At 60.5% G+C, this 15,384-nt stretch overlaps 1 protein-coding gene across 2 annotated transcripts in view; it reads left to right on the top strand.

Annotated features, from left to right (window-relative positions):
- LOC129867631 (tyrosine-protein kinase RYK-like) overlaps positions 1–15,384 on the top strand; it is a 211,725-nt gene that overhangs the window by 91,429 nt on the left and 104,912 nt on the right. For both annotated transcript variants that reach the window (XM_055941157.1, XM_055941154.1), the window contains exon 6: positions 8,896–9,034. In XM_055941157.1, coding sequence (XP_055797132.1) covers positions 8,896–9,034 — 139 coding nt within the window. The remainder of the gene's footprint in view (positions 1–8,895; positions 9,035–15,384) is intronic.

Raw genomic sequence — 15,384 nt, 5'->3', positions numbered from 1 at the left:
TGGGGCGGAGCGGAGACTGGTGGGACGGAGAGGTGTGGAGTGGAGACTGGTGGGGCGGAGAGGTGTGGAGAGGAGACTGGTGGGGCGGAGAGGAGACTGGTGGGGCGGAGAGGAGACTGGTGGGGCGGAGAGGAGACTGGTGGGGCGGAGTGGAGACTGGTGGGGCGGAGTGGAGACTGGTGGGGCGGAGTGGAGACTGGTGGGGCGGAGTGGAGACTGGTGGGGCGGAGTGGAGACTGGTGGGGCGGAGTGGAGACTGGTGGGGCGGAGTGGAGACTGGTGGGGCGGAGTGGAGACTGGTGGGGCGGAGTGGAGACTGGTGGGGCGGAGTGGAGACTGGTGGGGCGGAGTGGAGACTGGTGGGGCGGAGTGGAGACTGGTGGGGCGGAGTGGAGACTGGTGGGGCGGAGTGGAGACTGGTGGGGCGGAGTGGAGACTGGTGGGGCGGAGTGGAGACTGGTGGGGCGGAGTGGAGACTGGTAGGGTGGGGCGGAGTGGAGACTGGTAGGGTGGGGCGGAGTGGAGACTGGTAGGGTGGGGCGGAGTGGAGACTGGTAGGGTGGGGCGGAGTGGAGACTGGTAGGGTGGGGCGGAGTGGAGACTGGTAGGGTGGGGCGGAGTGGAGACTGGTAGGGTGGGGCGGAGTGGAGACTGGTGGGGCGGAGTGGAGACTGGTGGGGCGGAGTGGAGACTGGTGGGGCGGAGCGGAGACTGGTGGGGCGGAGCGGAGACTGGTGGGGCGGAGATGAGACTGGTGGGGCGGAGATGAGACTGGTGGGGCGGAGATGAGACTGGTGGGGCGGAGATGAGACTGGTGGGGCGGAGAGGAGACTGGTGGGGCGGAGAGGAGTGGAGTGGAGACTGGTGGGGCGGAGACTGGTGGAGTGGTGTGGAGTGGAGACTGGTGGGGAGGAGTGGAGACTGGTGGAGTGGAGACTGGTGGAGTGGAGACTGGTGGAGTGGAGACTGGTGGAGTGGAGACTGGTGGAGTGGAGACTGGTGGAGTGGAGACTGGTGGAGTGGAGACTGGTGGAGTGGAGACTGGTGGAGTGGAGACTGGTGGAGTGGAGACTGGTGGGGCGGAGAGGAGACTGGTGGGGCGGAGAGGAGACTGGTGGGGCGGAGAGGAGACTGGTGGGGCGGAGAGGAGACTGGTGGGGCGGAGAGGAGACTGGTGGGGCGGAGAGGAGACTGGTGGGGCGGAGCGGAGACTGGTGGGGCGGAGCGGAGACTGGTAGGGTGGGGCGGAGCGGAGACTGGTAGGGTGGGGCGGAGCGGAGACTGGTAGGGTGGGGCGGAGCGGAGACTGGTAGGGTGGGGCGGAGCGGAGACTGGTAGGGTGGGGCGGAGCTGAGACTGGTAGGGTGGGGCGGAGCGGAGACTGGTGGGGCGGAGCGGAGACTGGTGGGGCGGAGCGGAGACTGGTGGGGCGGAGCGGAGACTGGTGGGGCGGAGAGGAGACTGGTGGGGCGGAGAGGAGACTGGTGGGGCGGAGAGGAGACTGGTGGGGCGGAGAGGAGACTGGTGGGGCGGAGAGGAGACTGGTGGGGCGGAGAGGAGACTGGTGGGGCGGAGAGGAGACTGGTGGGGCGGAGCGGAGACTGGTGGGGCGGAGCGGAGACTGGTGGGGCGGAGCGGAGACTGGTGGGGCGGAGCGGAGACTGGTGGGGCGGAGCGGAGACTGGTGGGGCGGGGCGGAGCGGAGACTGGTGGGGCGGGGCGGAGACTGGTGGGGCGGGGCGGAGACTGGTGGGGCGGAGCGGAGACTGGTGGGGCGGAGCGGAGACTGGTGGGGCGGAGCGGAGACTGGTGGGGCGGAGCGGAGACTGGTGGGGCGGAGCGGAGACTGGTGGGGCGGAGCGGAGACTGGTGGGGCGGAGATGAGACTGGTGGGGCGGAGATGAGTGGAGTGGAGACTGGTGGGGCGGAGACTGGTGGAGTGGTGTGGAGTGGAGACTGGTGGGGAGGAGTGGAGACTGGTGGAGTGGAGACTGGTGGAGTGGAGACTGGTGGAGTGGAGACTGGTGGAGTGGAGACTGGTGGAGTGGAGAGGAGACTGGTGGGGCGGAGCGGAGACTGGTAGGGTGGGGCGGAGCGGAGACTGGTAGGGTGGGGCGGAGCGGAGACTGGTAGGGTGGGGCGGAGCGGAGACTGGTAGGGTGGGGCGGAGCGGAGACTGGTAGGGTGGGGCGGAGCGGAGACTGGTAGGGTGGGGCGGAGCGGAGACTGGTGGGGCGGAGAGGAGACTGGTGGGGCGGAGAGGAGACTGGTGGGGCGGAGAGGAGACTGGTGGGGCGGAGCGGAGACTGGTGGGGCGGAGCGGAGACTGGTGGGGCGGGGCGGAGCGGAGACTGGTGGGGCGGGGCGGAGCGGAGACTGGTGGGGCGGGGCGGAGCGGAGACTGGTGGGGCGGGGCGGAGCGGAGACTGGTGGGGTGGGGCGGAGCGGAGACTGGTGGGGCGGAGCGGAGACTGGTGGGGCGGAGCGGAGACTGGTGGGGCGGAGATGAGACTGGTGGGGCGGAGATGAGACTGGTGGGGCGGAGATGAGACTGGTGGGGCGGAGATGAGACTGGTGGGGCGGAGAGGAGACTGGTGGGGCGGAGAGGAGTGGAGTGGAGACTGGTGGGGCGGAGACTGGTGGAGTGGTGTGGAGTGGAGACTGGTGGGGAGGAGTGGAGACTGGTGGAGTGGAGACTGGTGGAGTGGAGACTGGTGGAGTGGAGACTGGTGGAGTGGAGACTGGTGGAGTGGAGACTGGTGGAGTGGAGACTGGTGGAGTGGAGACTGGTGGAGTGGAGACTGGTGGAGTGGAGACTGGTGGAGTGGAGACTGGTGGGGCGGAGAGGAGACTGGTGGGGCGGAGAGGAGACTGGTGGGGCGGAGAGGAGACTGGTGGGGCGGAGCGGAGACTGGTGGGGCGGAGCGGAGACTGGTAGGGTGGGGCGGAGCGGAGACTGGTAGGGTGGGGCGGAGCGGAGACTGGTAGGGTGGGGCGGAGCGGAGACTGGTAGGGTGGGGCGGAGCGGAGACTGGTGGGGCGGAGAGGAGACTGGTGGGGCGGAGAGGAGACTGGTGGGGCGGAGAGGAGACTGGTGGGGCGGAGAGGAGACTGGTGGGGCGGAGCGGAGACTGGTGGGGCGGGGCGGAGCGGAGACTGGTGGGGCGGGGCGGAGCGGAGACTGGTGGGGCGGGGCGGAGCGGAGACTGGTGGGGCGGGGCGGAGCGGAGACTGGTGGGGTGGGGCGGAGCGGAGACTGGTGGGGTGGGGCGGAGCGGAGACTGGTGGGGCGGAGCGGAGACTGGTGGGGCGGAGCGGAGACTGGTGGGGCGGAGATGAGACTGGTGGGGCGGAGATGAGACTGGTGGGGCGGAGATGAGACTGGTGGGGCGGAGATGAGACTGGTGGGGCGGAGATGAGACTGGTGGGGCGGAGAGGAGACTGGTGGGGCGGAGAGGAGTGGAGTGGAGACTGGTGGGGCGGAGACTGGTGGAGTGGTGTGGAGTGGAGACTGGTGGGGAGGAGTGGAGACTGGTGGAGTGGAGACTGGTGGAGTGGAGACTGGTGGAGTGGAGACTGGTGGAGTGGAGACTGGTGGAGTGGAGACTGGTGGAGTGGAGACTGGTGGAGTGGAGACTGGTGGAGTGGAGACTGGTGGAGTGGAGACTGGTGGAGTGGAGACTGGTGGAGTGGAGACTGGTGGGGCGGAGAGGAGACTGGTGGGGCGGAGAGGAGACTGGTGGGGCGGAGCGGAGACTGGTGGGGCGGAGCGGAGACTGGTGGGGCGGAGCGGAGACTGGTAGGGTGGGGCGGAGCGGAGACTGGTAGGGTGGGGCGGAGCGGAGACTGGTAGGGTGGGGCGGAGCGGAGACTGGTAGGGTGGGGCGGAGCGGAGACTGGTAGGGTGGGGCGGAGCGGAGACTGGTAGGGTGGGGCGGAGCGGAGACTGGTAGGGTGGGGCGGAGCGGAGACTGGTAGGGTGGGGCGGAGCGGAGACTGGTAGGGTGGGGCGGAGCGGAGACTGGTAGGGTGGGGCGGAGCTGAGACTGGTAGGGTGGGGCGGAGCTGAGACTGGTAGGGTGGGGCGGAGCGGAGACTGGTGGGGCGGAGCGGAGACTGGTGGGGCGGAGCGGAGACTGGTGGGGCTGAGCGGAGACTGGTGGGGCGGAGAGGAGACTGGTGGGGCGGAGAGGAGACTGGTGGGGCGGAGAGGAGACTGGTGGGGCGGAGAGGAGACTGGTGGGGCGGAGAGGAGACTGGTGGGGCGGAGAGGAGACTGGTGGGGCGGAGCGGAGACTGGTGGGGCGGAGCGGAGACTGGTGGGGCGGAGCGGAGACTGGTGGGGCGGAGCGGAGACTGGTGGGGCGGAGCGGAGACTGGTGGGGCGGAGCGGAGACTGGTGGGGCGGAGCGGAGACTGGTGGGGCGGAGCGGAGACTGGTGGGGCGGAGCGGAGACTGGTGGGGCGGAGCGGAGACTGGTGGGGCGGAGCGGAGACTGGTGGGGCGGAGCGGAGACTGGTGGGGCGGGGCGGAGCGGAGACTGGTGGGGCGGGGCGGAGCGGAGACTGGTGGGGCGGGGCGGAGCGGAGACTGGTGGGGCGGGGCGGAGCGGAGACTGGTGGGGCGGAGCGGAGACTGGTGGGGCGGAGCGGAGACTGGTGGGGCGGAGCGGAGACTGGTGGGGCGGAGATGAGACTGGTGGGGCGGAGATGAGACTGGTGGGGCGGAGATGAGACTGGTGGGGCGGAGAGGAGACTGGTGGGGCGGAGAGGAGTGGAGTGGAGACTGGTGGGGCGGAGACTGGTGGAGTGGTGTGGAGTGGAGACTGGTGGGGAGGAGTGGAGACTGGTGGAGTGGAGACTGGTGGAGTGGAGACTGGTGGAGTGGAGACTGGTGGAGTGGAGACTGGTGGAGTGGAGACTGGTGGGGCGGAGAGGAGACTGGTGGGGCGGAGAGGAGACTGGTGGGGCGGAGAGGAGACTGGTGGGGCGGAGCGGAGACTGGTAGGGTGGGGCGGAGCGGAGACTGGTAGGGTGGGGCGGAGCGGAGACTGGTAGGGTGGGGCGGAGCGGAGACTGGTAGGGTGGGGCGGAGCGGAGACTGGTAGGGTGGGGCGGAGCGGAGACTGGTAGGGTGGGGCGGAGCGGAGACTGGTAGGGTGGGGCGGAGCTGAGACTGGTAGGGTGGGGCGGAGCGGAGACTGGTAGGGTGGGGCGGAGCGGAGACTGGTAGGGTGGGGCGGAGCGGAGACTGGTGGGGCGGAGCGGAGACTGGTGGGGCGGAGCGGAGACTGGTGGGGCGGAGAGGAGACTGGTGGGGCGGAGAGGAGACTGGTGGGGCGGAGAGGAGTGGAGTGGAGACTGGTGGAGTGGTGTGGAGTGGAGACTGGTGGGGAGGAGTGGAGACTGGTGGAGTGGAGACTGGTGGAGTGGAGACTGGTGGGGCGGAGAGGAGACTGGTGGGGCGGAGAGGAGACTGGTGGGGCGGAGTGGAGACTGGTGGGGCGGAGTGGAGACTGGTGGGGCGGAGTGGAGACTGGTGGGGCGGAGTGGAGACTGGTGGGGCGGAGTGGAGACTGGTGGGGCGGAGTGGAGACTGGTGGGGCGGAGTGGAGACTGGTGGGGCGGAGTGGAGACTGGTGGGGCGGAGTGGAGACTGGTGGGGCGGAGTGGAGACTGGTGGGGCGGAGTGGAGACTGGTGGGGTAGAGAGGTGTGGAGTGGAGACTGGTAGGGTGGGGCGGAGCGGAGACTGGTAGGGTGGGGCGGAGCGGAGACTGGTGGGGCGGAGCGGAGACTGGTGGGGCGGAGCGGAGACTGGTGGGGCGGAGCGGAGACTGGTGGGGCGGAGCGGAGACTGGTGGGGCGGAGCGGAGACTGGTGGGGCGGAGCGGAGACTGGTGGGGCGGAGCGGAGACTGGTGGGGCGGAGAGGAGACTGGTGGGGCGGAGAGGAGACTGGTGGGGCGGAGTGGAGACTGGTGGGGTAGAGAGGTGTGGAGAGGAGACTGGTAGGGTGGGGCGGAGCGGAGACTGGTAGGGTGGGGCGGAGCGGAGACTGGTAGGGTGGGGCGGAGCGGAGACTGGTAGGGTGGGGCGGAGCGGAGACTGGTAGGGTGGGGCGGAGCGGAGACTGGTAGGGTGGGGCGGAGCGGAGACTGGTAGGGTGGGGCGGAGCGGAGACTGGTAGGGTGGGGCGGAGCGGAGACTGGTGGGGCGGAGCGGAGACTGGTGGGGCGGAGCGGAGACTGGTGGGGCGGAGCGGAGACTGGTGGGGCGGAGCGTAGACTGGTGGGGCGGAGCGGAGACTGGTGGGGCGGAGCGGAGACTGGTGGGGCGGAGCGGAGACTGGTGGGGCGGAGCGGAGACTGGTGGGGCGGAGCGGAGACTGGTGGGGCGGAGCGGAGACTGTTGGGGCGGAGCGGAGACTGTTGGGGCGGAGCGGAGACTGGTGGGGCGGAGCGGAGACTGGTGGGGCGGAGCGGATACTGGTGGGGCGGAGCGGATACTGGTGGGACGGAGAGGTGTGGAGTGGAGACTGGTGGGGCGGAGAGGTGTGGAGAGGAGACTGGTGGGGCGGAGAGGAGACTGGTGGGGCGGAGAGGAGACTGGTGGGGCGGAGAGGAGACTGGTGGGGCGGAGAGGAGACTGGTGGGGCGGAGAGGAGACTGGTGGGGCGGAGAGGAGACTGGTGGGGCGGAGAGGAGACTGGTGGGGCGGAGTGGAGACTGGTGGGGCGGAGTGGAGACTGGTGGGGCGGAGTGGAGACTGGTGGGGCGGAGTGGAGACTGGTGGGGCGGAGTGGAGACTGGTGGGGCGGAGTGGAGACTGGTGGGGCGGAGTGGAGACTGGTGGGGCGGAGTGGAGACTGGTGGGGCGGAGTGGAGACTGGTGGGGCGGAGTGGAGACTGGTGGGGCGGAGTGGAGACTGGTGGGGCGGAGTGGAGACTGGTGGGGCGGAGTGGAGACTGGTGGGGCGGAGTGGAGACTGGTGGGGCGGAGTGGAGACTGGTGGGGCGGAGTGGAGACTGGTGGGGCGGAGTGGAGACTGGTGGGGCGGAGTGGAGACTGGTGGGGCGGAGTGGAGACTGGTGGGGCGGAGTGGAGACTGGTGGGGCGGAGTGGAGACTGGTGGGGCGGAGTGGAGACTGGTGGGGCGGAGTGGAGACTGGTGGGGCGGAGTGGAGACTGGTAGGGTGGGGCGGAGTGGAGACTGGTAGGGTGGGGCGGAGTGGAGACTGGTAGGGTGGGGCGGAGTGGAGACTGGTAGGGTGGGGCGGAGTGGAGACTGGTAGGGTGGGGCGGAGTGGAGACTGGTAGGGTGGGGCGGAGTGGAGACTGGTAGGGTGGGGCGGAGTGGAGACTGGTGGGGCGGAGTGGAGACTGGTGGGGCGGAGTGGAGACTGGTGGGGCGGAGAGGAGACTGGTGGGGCGGAGCGGAGACTGGTGGGGCGGAGCGGAGACTGGTGGGGCGGAGCGGAGACTGGTGGGGCGGAGCGGAGACTGGTGGGGCGGAGCGGAGACTGGTGGGGCGGAGCGGAGACTGGTAGGGTGGGGCGGAGCGGAGACTGGTAGGGTGGGGCGGAGCGGAGACTGGTAGGGTGGGGCGGAGCGGAGACTGGTAGGGTGGGGCGGAGCGGAGACTGGTAGGGTGGGGCGGAGCGGAGACTGGTGGGGCGGAGAGGAGACTGGTGGGGCGGAGACTGGTGGGGCGGAGTGGAGACTGGTGGGGCGGAGTGGAGACTGGTGGGGCGGAGTGGAGACTGGTGGGGCGGAGTGGAGACTGGTGGGGCGGAGTGGAGACTGGTGGGGCGGAGAGGAGACTGGTGGGGCGGAGAGGAGTGGAGTGGAGACTGGTGGGGCGGAGACTGGTGGAGTGGTGTGGAGTGGAGACTGGTGGGGAGGAGTGGAGACTGGTGGAGTGGAGACTGGTGGAGTGGAGACTGGTGGGGTGGAGAGGAGACTGGTGGGGCGGAGAGGAGACTGGTGGGGCGGAGAGGAGACTGGTGGGGCGGAGAGGAGACTGGTGGGGCGGAGAGTAGTGGAGTGGAGACTGGTGGGGCGGAGACTGGTGGAGTGGTGTGGAGTGGAGACTGGTGGAGTGGAGACTGGTGGAGTGGAGACTGGTGGGGTGGAGAGGATACTGGTGGGGTGGAGAGGAGACTGGTGGGGTGGAGAGGAGTGGAGTGGAGACTGGTGGGGCGAAGTGGAGACTGGTGGGGCGGAGTGGAGACTGGTGGGGCGGAGTGGAGACTGGTGGGGCGGAGTGGAGACTGGTGGGGCGGAGTGGAGACTGGTGGGGCGGAGTGGAGACTGGTGGGGCGGAGTGGAGACTGGTGGGGCGGAGTGGAGACTGTTGGGGCGGAGAGGAAACGTAAGCTAGACGAGAGACTTTTAACAGACACAAAGATGAAAGCTTTCAGAAAGACCGAGGAGAGGCTTTTACAGGTACCCTGAGGGGAGCGCTTTTAGAAAGACAGAGAGAGGCTTTTACAGGTACCCTGAGGGGAGCGCTTTCAGAAAGACAGAGAGAGGCTTTTACAGGTACCCTGAGGGGAGCGCTTTCAGAAAGACAGAGAGAGGCTTTTACAGGTACCCTGAGGGGAGCGCTTTCAGAAAGACAGAGAGAGGCTTTTACAGGTACCCTGAGGGGAGCGCTTTCAGAAAGACTGGGTGCAAGGAGAGTCTTTTACAGGTACCCTGAGGGGAGCGCTTTCAGAAAGACAGAGAGTGTGTAGAGAGGCTTTTACAGGTATCCTGAGGGGAACGCTTTCAGAAAGACAGAGGATCAAAGCCTCTGGTATTTCTCCGTGTCTGTGTTTCATATCTCCCTCTTTACTGTCCCTCTTCTATATTTTCAATAAATGATTTGGTCTGTGATGTCTTCCCTCCGCCAGATGGAGTGTCCATTCCCACCACGTCCACCAGGGTGTTCTATATCAGTGTCGGGGTCTGCTGCGCAGTCATCTTCCTTGTAGCCATCGTTCTGGCTGTGATGCATCTACACAGCATGAAGAGAGTAGAGCTGGACGACAGGTTAGTACTGGGGTTCTGAATTAATGTATATCACACACATACACATATATACATATCACACATTTACCAGGTCTCTCTTGGAAAAGAGGTGTGATCTCAATGATAACATGGAGTGGAATGATAACCACCCCTCTCCACTTTATAAATAAAATAATAATTGTCTATTCGGAAAGTATTCAGACCCCTTGACTTTTTCCACATTTTTGTTACATTACAGCCTTTTTCTAAAATGTATTACATATTTTTTCCCCTCATCAATCTACACACAATACCCCATAATGACATCACCCCATAATGACATCACAATACCCCATAATGACATCACAATACCCCATAATGACATCACAATACCCCATAATGACAAAGCAAAAACAGGTTTTTAGACATTTTTACTAATTTATACAAAATAAAAATCTGAAATAACATTTACATAAGTATTCTGACCTTTTACTCTGTACTTTGTTGAAGCACCTTTGGCAGCGATTACAGCCTCGAGTCTTCTTGGGTATGACGCTACAAGCTTGGCACACCTGTATTTGGGGAGTTTCTCCCATTCTTCTCTGCAGATCCTCTCAAGCTCTGTCAGGTTGTATGGGGAGCGTCGCTGCACAGCTATTTTCAGGTCTCTGCAGAGGTGTTCAATGGGGTTCAGGTCCAGGCTCTAGTTGGGCCACTCAAGGACATTCAGTCCACCACTATGCTTTACCGTAAAGATGGTACCAGGTTTCCTCCAGGCGTGATGCTTGACATTCAGGACAAAGAGTAAAATCTTGGTTTCATCAGACCAGAGAATCTTGTTTCTCATGGTCTGATAGACCTTTAGGTGCCTTTTTGCAAACTCCAAGTGGGCTGTCATGTGCCTTTTACTGAGGAGTGGCTTCCGTCTTGCCACTCTACCATAAAGGCCTGATTGGTGGAGTGCTGCAGAGATGGTTGTCCTTCTGGAAGGTTCTCCCATCTCCACATAGGAACTCTGGAGCTCTGTCAGAGTGACCATCGGGTTCTTGGTCACCTCCCTGACCAAAGCCCATTCTCCCCTGATTGCTCAGTTTGGCTGGGCGGCCAGTTCTAGGAAGAGTCTTGGTGGTTCCAAACTTCTTCCATTTAAGAATGATGGAGGTCACTGTGTTCTTGTGGACCTTCAATGATGCAGAAACGTTTTGGTACCCTTTCCCAGATCTGTGCCTCGACACAATCCTGTCTCTGAGCTCTACGGACAATTCCTCATGGCTCTGTTTTTGCTCTGACATGTACGGTCAACTGTGGGACCTTATATAGACAGGTGTGTGCCTTTCCAATCATGTCCAATCTATTTAATTTACCACAGGTGGACTCTAATCAAGTTGTAGAAACATCTCAAGGATGATCAATTGAAACAGGATGCACCTGAGCTCAATTTCAAGTCTCATAGCATAGGGTCTGAATACTTATGTCAATATGGCTTTTCTTTTTAGTGTAAAAATGTCAAAATTATTATTGTGTAGATTGATTGAGGGGGAAAAAATAATTTAATACATTTTAGAATAAGGCTGTAACGTAACAAAATGTGGAAAAAGTCAAGGGGTCTGAATACCTTTCGAATGCACTGTGTGTGTGTGTGTGTGTGTGTGGGTGTGTGTGTGGGTGTGTGTGTGTGTGGGTGTGTGTGTGTGTGTGTGTGTGTGTGTGTGTGTGTGTGTGTGTGTGTGTGTGTGTGTGTGTGTGTGTGTGTGTGTATATGCACCAGTAAGGAACGAGGACAGTAGAAATGTTGCGTTTTTTAAAAGTTCTCTCTCTTCCTTCCTGAATGTGCCGCTGCTGCAGGGAGGGGCTACTAAAACGGTCTCGTTTCAGTAAGGAGCAGCAGAGTTTCATGTCCGTGTTACTGTAGAGTCCATGTTACAGCAGAAACGGACCGAACCACACGAATGCCCCGGCAGGCCCGTATTCAGTCAGCTGTTCTTTTCAAACGCAATTATATTCATTTATTTCATTTAAAAAAAATACATTTCATGACTGTCTTCATCCATAACCATCATTATATCATTATATATATAGATTCTCTTTTTTCTACCATGTTATTGACTTGTTTATTGTTTACTCCATGTGTAACTCTGTGTTGTTGTCTGTTCACACTGCTATGCTTTATCTTGGCCAGGTCGTAGTTGCAAATGAGAACTTGTTCTCAACTAGCCTACCTGGTTAAATAAAGGTGAAATAAAAAAATTAAAAATACACTAATTATACCAGCCTGGTGTTGCTCATACCCAGTACATCGTGAGCCAACACAGCTCGGCTTTTTAATATTTCCAAAGATATTGTGCTTAGATAGATTTAGAGAGTGAGTTGAAACCTGCTCAATGTTTACGAAGCTAATTAATATACTGTCCCCTCCGGGTATCTGTAGAATAGACAGCTGTATTATTTTGGTTATCAGAACAACAGGAGTATTGATGTAGGATCAGAATGACCTTTTTTTTTAACTCCTAATGGATCAGAAAAGGGACTTGATCCTAGATCAGTTGTCCAGGTACTCTGAGAGAAAACATCCCAACACCGTAAGGAAGGGTGCCGGGTGTTAGGAGTTCAGATTATTGAATTAATACTGCACTGTGTATTTCAGCTTCTACTTAATCATTTCTGCCACGGATTCCATCTTGGTAGATTCAGATCAGCTCCTTGTCAGTCTGTTATCTCAGGTCATTGTTGGAAAGAATCCTCGGTTTGTCTTGTCCCTCTCTCTCCCTCTTTTCTCTTTCCATTTCTCTCTCTCTCCTGTTTCCATTCCTTTCTCTCTCTCTCTCTCTCTCTCTCTCTCTCGCTCTCTCTCGCTCTCTCGCTCTCTCGCTCTCTCGCTCTCTCGCTCTCTCTCTCTCTCTCGCTCTCTCGCTCTCTCGCTCTCTCGCTCTCTCGCTCTCTCGCTCTCTCGCTCTCTCGCTCTCTCTCTTTCTCACACAGCAGAACGTCGTGTCTCACATGCTCCCACAGCCAGCCAGGCATCTCTCTAATGTAATATTTGAGATAAATCGAGTTGTTTTAATGCTGTTTTACTAGACTTGGTTAGATTTGATCAGACTTGTTGGTGAGATGTTTGCAGTGAACAGACAAACTCTTGTTGTTGTTTTAAGTAGGACGATGCTAAACAGGATTTAGCAGACAGTAGGTCCCGACCAGAGAGAGCATTAGAGCAGGGGGGGGGTTCTCTATCTGTATAAAGGACTAGCAGACAGTAGGTCCCGACCAGAGAGAGCATTAGAGCAGGGGGGGGGGGGTTCTCTATCTGTATGAAGGACTAGCAGACAGTAGGTCCTGACCAGAGAGAGCATTAGAGCAGGGGGGGGGGGGGGGGGGGGGTTCTCTATCTGTATAAAGGACTAGCAGACAGTAGGTCCCGACCAGAGAGAGCATTAGAGCAGGGGAGGGGGGGGGGGGGTTCTCTATCTGTATGAAGGACTAGCAGACAGTAGGTCCTGACCAGAGAGAGCATTAGAGCAGGGGGGGGGGGGGGGGGGGGGGGTTCTCTATCTGTATGAAGGACTAGCAGACAGTAGGTCCTGACCAGAGAGAGCATTAGAGCAGGGGGGGGGGGGGGGGGGTTCTCTATCTGTATGAAGGACTAGCAGACAGTAGGTCCTGACCAGAGAGAGCATTAGAGCAGGGGGGGGGGGGGTTCTCTATCTGTATGAAGGACTAGCAGACAGTAGGTCCTGACCAGAGAGAGCATTAGAGCAGGGGGGGGGGTCTCTATCTGTATGAAGGACTAGCAGACAGTAGGTCCTGACCAGAGAGAGCATTAGAGCAGGGGGGGGTTCTCTATCTGTTTGAAGGACTAGCAGACAGTAGGTCCCGACCAGAGAGAGCATTAGAGCAGGGGGGGGGGGGGGGGTTCTCTATCTGTATGAAGGACTAGCAGACAGTAGGTCCCGACCAGAGAGAGCATTAGAGCAGGGGGGGGGTTCTCTATCTGTATAAAGGACTAGCAGACAGTAGGTCCTGACCAGAGAGAGCATTAGAGCAGTGGGGGGGTTCTCTATCTGTATAAAGGACTAGCAGACAGTAGGTCCTGACCAGAGAGAGCATTAGAGCAGGGGGGGGGGGGTTCTCTATCTGTATGAAGGACTAGCAGACAGTAGGTCCTGACCAGAGAGAGCATTAGAGCAGGGGGGGGGGGGGTTCTCTATCTGTATGAAGGACTAGCAGACAGTAGGTCCTGACCAGAGAGAGCATTAGAGCAGGGGGGGGGGGGGGGGGGGTTCTCTATCTGTATGAAGGACTAGCAGACACTAGGTCCTGACCAGAGAGAGCATTAGAGCAGGGGGGGGGGGTTCTCTATCTGTATGAAGGACTAGCAGACAGTAGGTCCCGACCAGAGAGAGCATTAGAGCAGGGGGGGGTTCTCTATCTGTATGAAGGACTAGCAGACACTAGGTCCCGACCAGAGAGAGCATTAGAGCAGGGGGGGGTTCTCTATCTGCATGAAGGACTAGCAGACAGTAGGTCCTGACCAGAGAGAGCATTAGAGCAGGGGGGGGGGGGGGTGTTCTCTACCTGTATAAAGGACTAGCAGACAGTAGGTCCCGACCAGAGAGAGCATTAGAGCCGGGGGGGGTTCTCTATCTGTATGAAGGACTAGCAGACAGTAGGTCCTGACCAGAGAGAGCATTAGAGCAGGGGGGGGGGGGGGGGGGGTTCTCTATCTGTATGAAGGACTAGCAGACAGTAGGTCCTGACCAGAGAGAGCATTAGAGCAGGGGGGGGGGGGTTCTCTATCTGTATGAAGGACTAGCAGACAGTAGGTCCCGACCAGAGAGAGCATTAGAGCAGGGAGGGGGGGGGGGGTTCTCTATCTGTATGAAGGACTAGCAGACAGTAGGTCCTGACCAGAGAGAGCATTAGAGCAGGGAGGGGGGGGGGGGGTTCTTTATCTGTATGAAGGACTAGCAGACAGTAGGTCCCGACCAGAGAGAGCATTAGAGCAGGGGGGGGGGGGGGTTCTCTATCTGTATGAAGGACTAGCAGACAGTAGGTCCTGACCAGAGAGAGCATTAGAGCAGGGGGGGGGGGGGTTCTCTATCTGTATGAAGGGGGGGGGGGTTCTCTATCTGTATGAAGGACTAGCAGACAGTAGGTCCCGACCAGAGAGAGCATTAGAGCGGGGGGGGGGGGGTTCTCTATCTGTATGAAGGACTAGCAGACAGTAGGTCCCGACCATAGAGAGCATTAGAGCAGGGGGGGGGTTCTCTATCTGTATGAAGGACTAGCAGACAGTAGGTCCTGACCAGAGAGAGCATTAGAGCAGGGGGGGGGTTCTCTATCTGTATAAAGGACTAGCAGACAGTAGGTCCTGACCAGAGAGAGCATTAGAGCAGGGGGGGGGGGGGGGGGGTTCTCTATCTGTATGAAGGACTAGCAGACAGTAGGTCCCAACCAGAGAGAGCATTAGAGCAGGGGGGGGGTTCTCTATCTGTATGAAGGACTAGCAGACAGTGGGTCCCGACCAGAGAGAGCATTAGAGCAGGGGGGGGGGTTCTCTATCTGTATGAAGGACTAGCAGACAGTAGGTCCTGACCAGAGAGAGCATTAGAGCAGGGGGGGTTCTCTATCTGTATAAAGGACTAGCAGACAGTAGGTCCTGACCAGAGAGAGCATTAGAGCAGGGGGGGGTTCTCTATCTGTATAAAGGACTAGCAGACAGTAGGTCCCGACCAGAGAGAGCATTAGAGCAGGGGGGGGGGGGCTCTACCTGTATGAAGGACTAGCAGACAGTAGGTCCCGACCAGAGAGAGCATTAGAGCAGCAGGGGGGGGGGGGGGGGGGGTTCTCTATCTGTATGAAGGACTAGCAGACAGTAGGTCCCGACCAGAGAGAGCATTAGAGCAGGGGGGGGGGGGGGCGTTCTCTATCTGTATGAAGGACTAGCAGACAGTAGGTCCCGACCAGAGAGAGCATTAGAGCAGCAGGGGGGGGGGGGGGGTTCTCTATCTGTATGAAGGACTAGCAGACGGTAGGTCCCGACCAGAGAGAGCATTAGAGCAGGGGGGGGGGGGGGGCGTTCTCTATCTGTATGAAGGACTAGCAGACAGTAGGTCCCGACCAGAGAGAGCATTAGAGCAGCAGGGGGGGGGGGGGGGGTTCTCTATCTGTATGAAGGACTAGCAGACGGTAGGTCCCGACCAGAGAGAGCATTAGAGCAGGGGGGGGGGGGGCGTTCTCTATCTGTATGAAGGACTAGCAGACAGTAGGTCCTGACCAGAGAGAGCATTAGAGCAGGGGGGGGGCTCTACCTGTATGAAGGACTAGCAGACAGTAGGTCCCGACCAGAGAGAGCATTAGAGCAGCAGGGGGGGGGGGGGGGGGGGGGGTTCTCTATC

This window comes from Salvelinus fontinalis, chromosome 12 (assembly GCF_029448725.1).
Source record: "Salvelinus fontinalis isolate EN_2023a chromosome 12, ASM2944872v1, whole genome shotgun sequence".
Taxonomy (NCBI): Eukaryota; Metazoa; Chordata; class Actinopteri; order Salmoniformes; family Salmonidae; genus Salvelinus; species Salvelinus fontinalis.
Note: the sequence above shows the minus strand (reverse complement) of the source record. Positions and strands in the feature narration are given on the sequence as shown.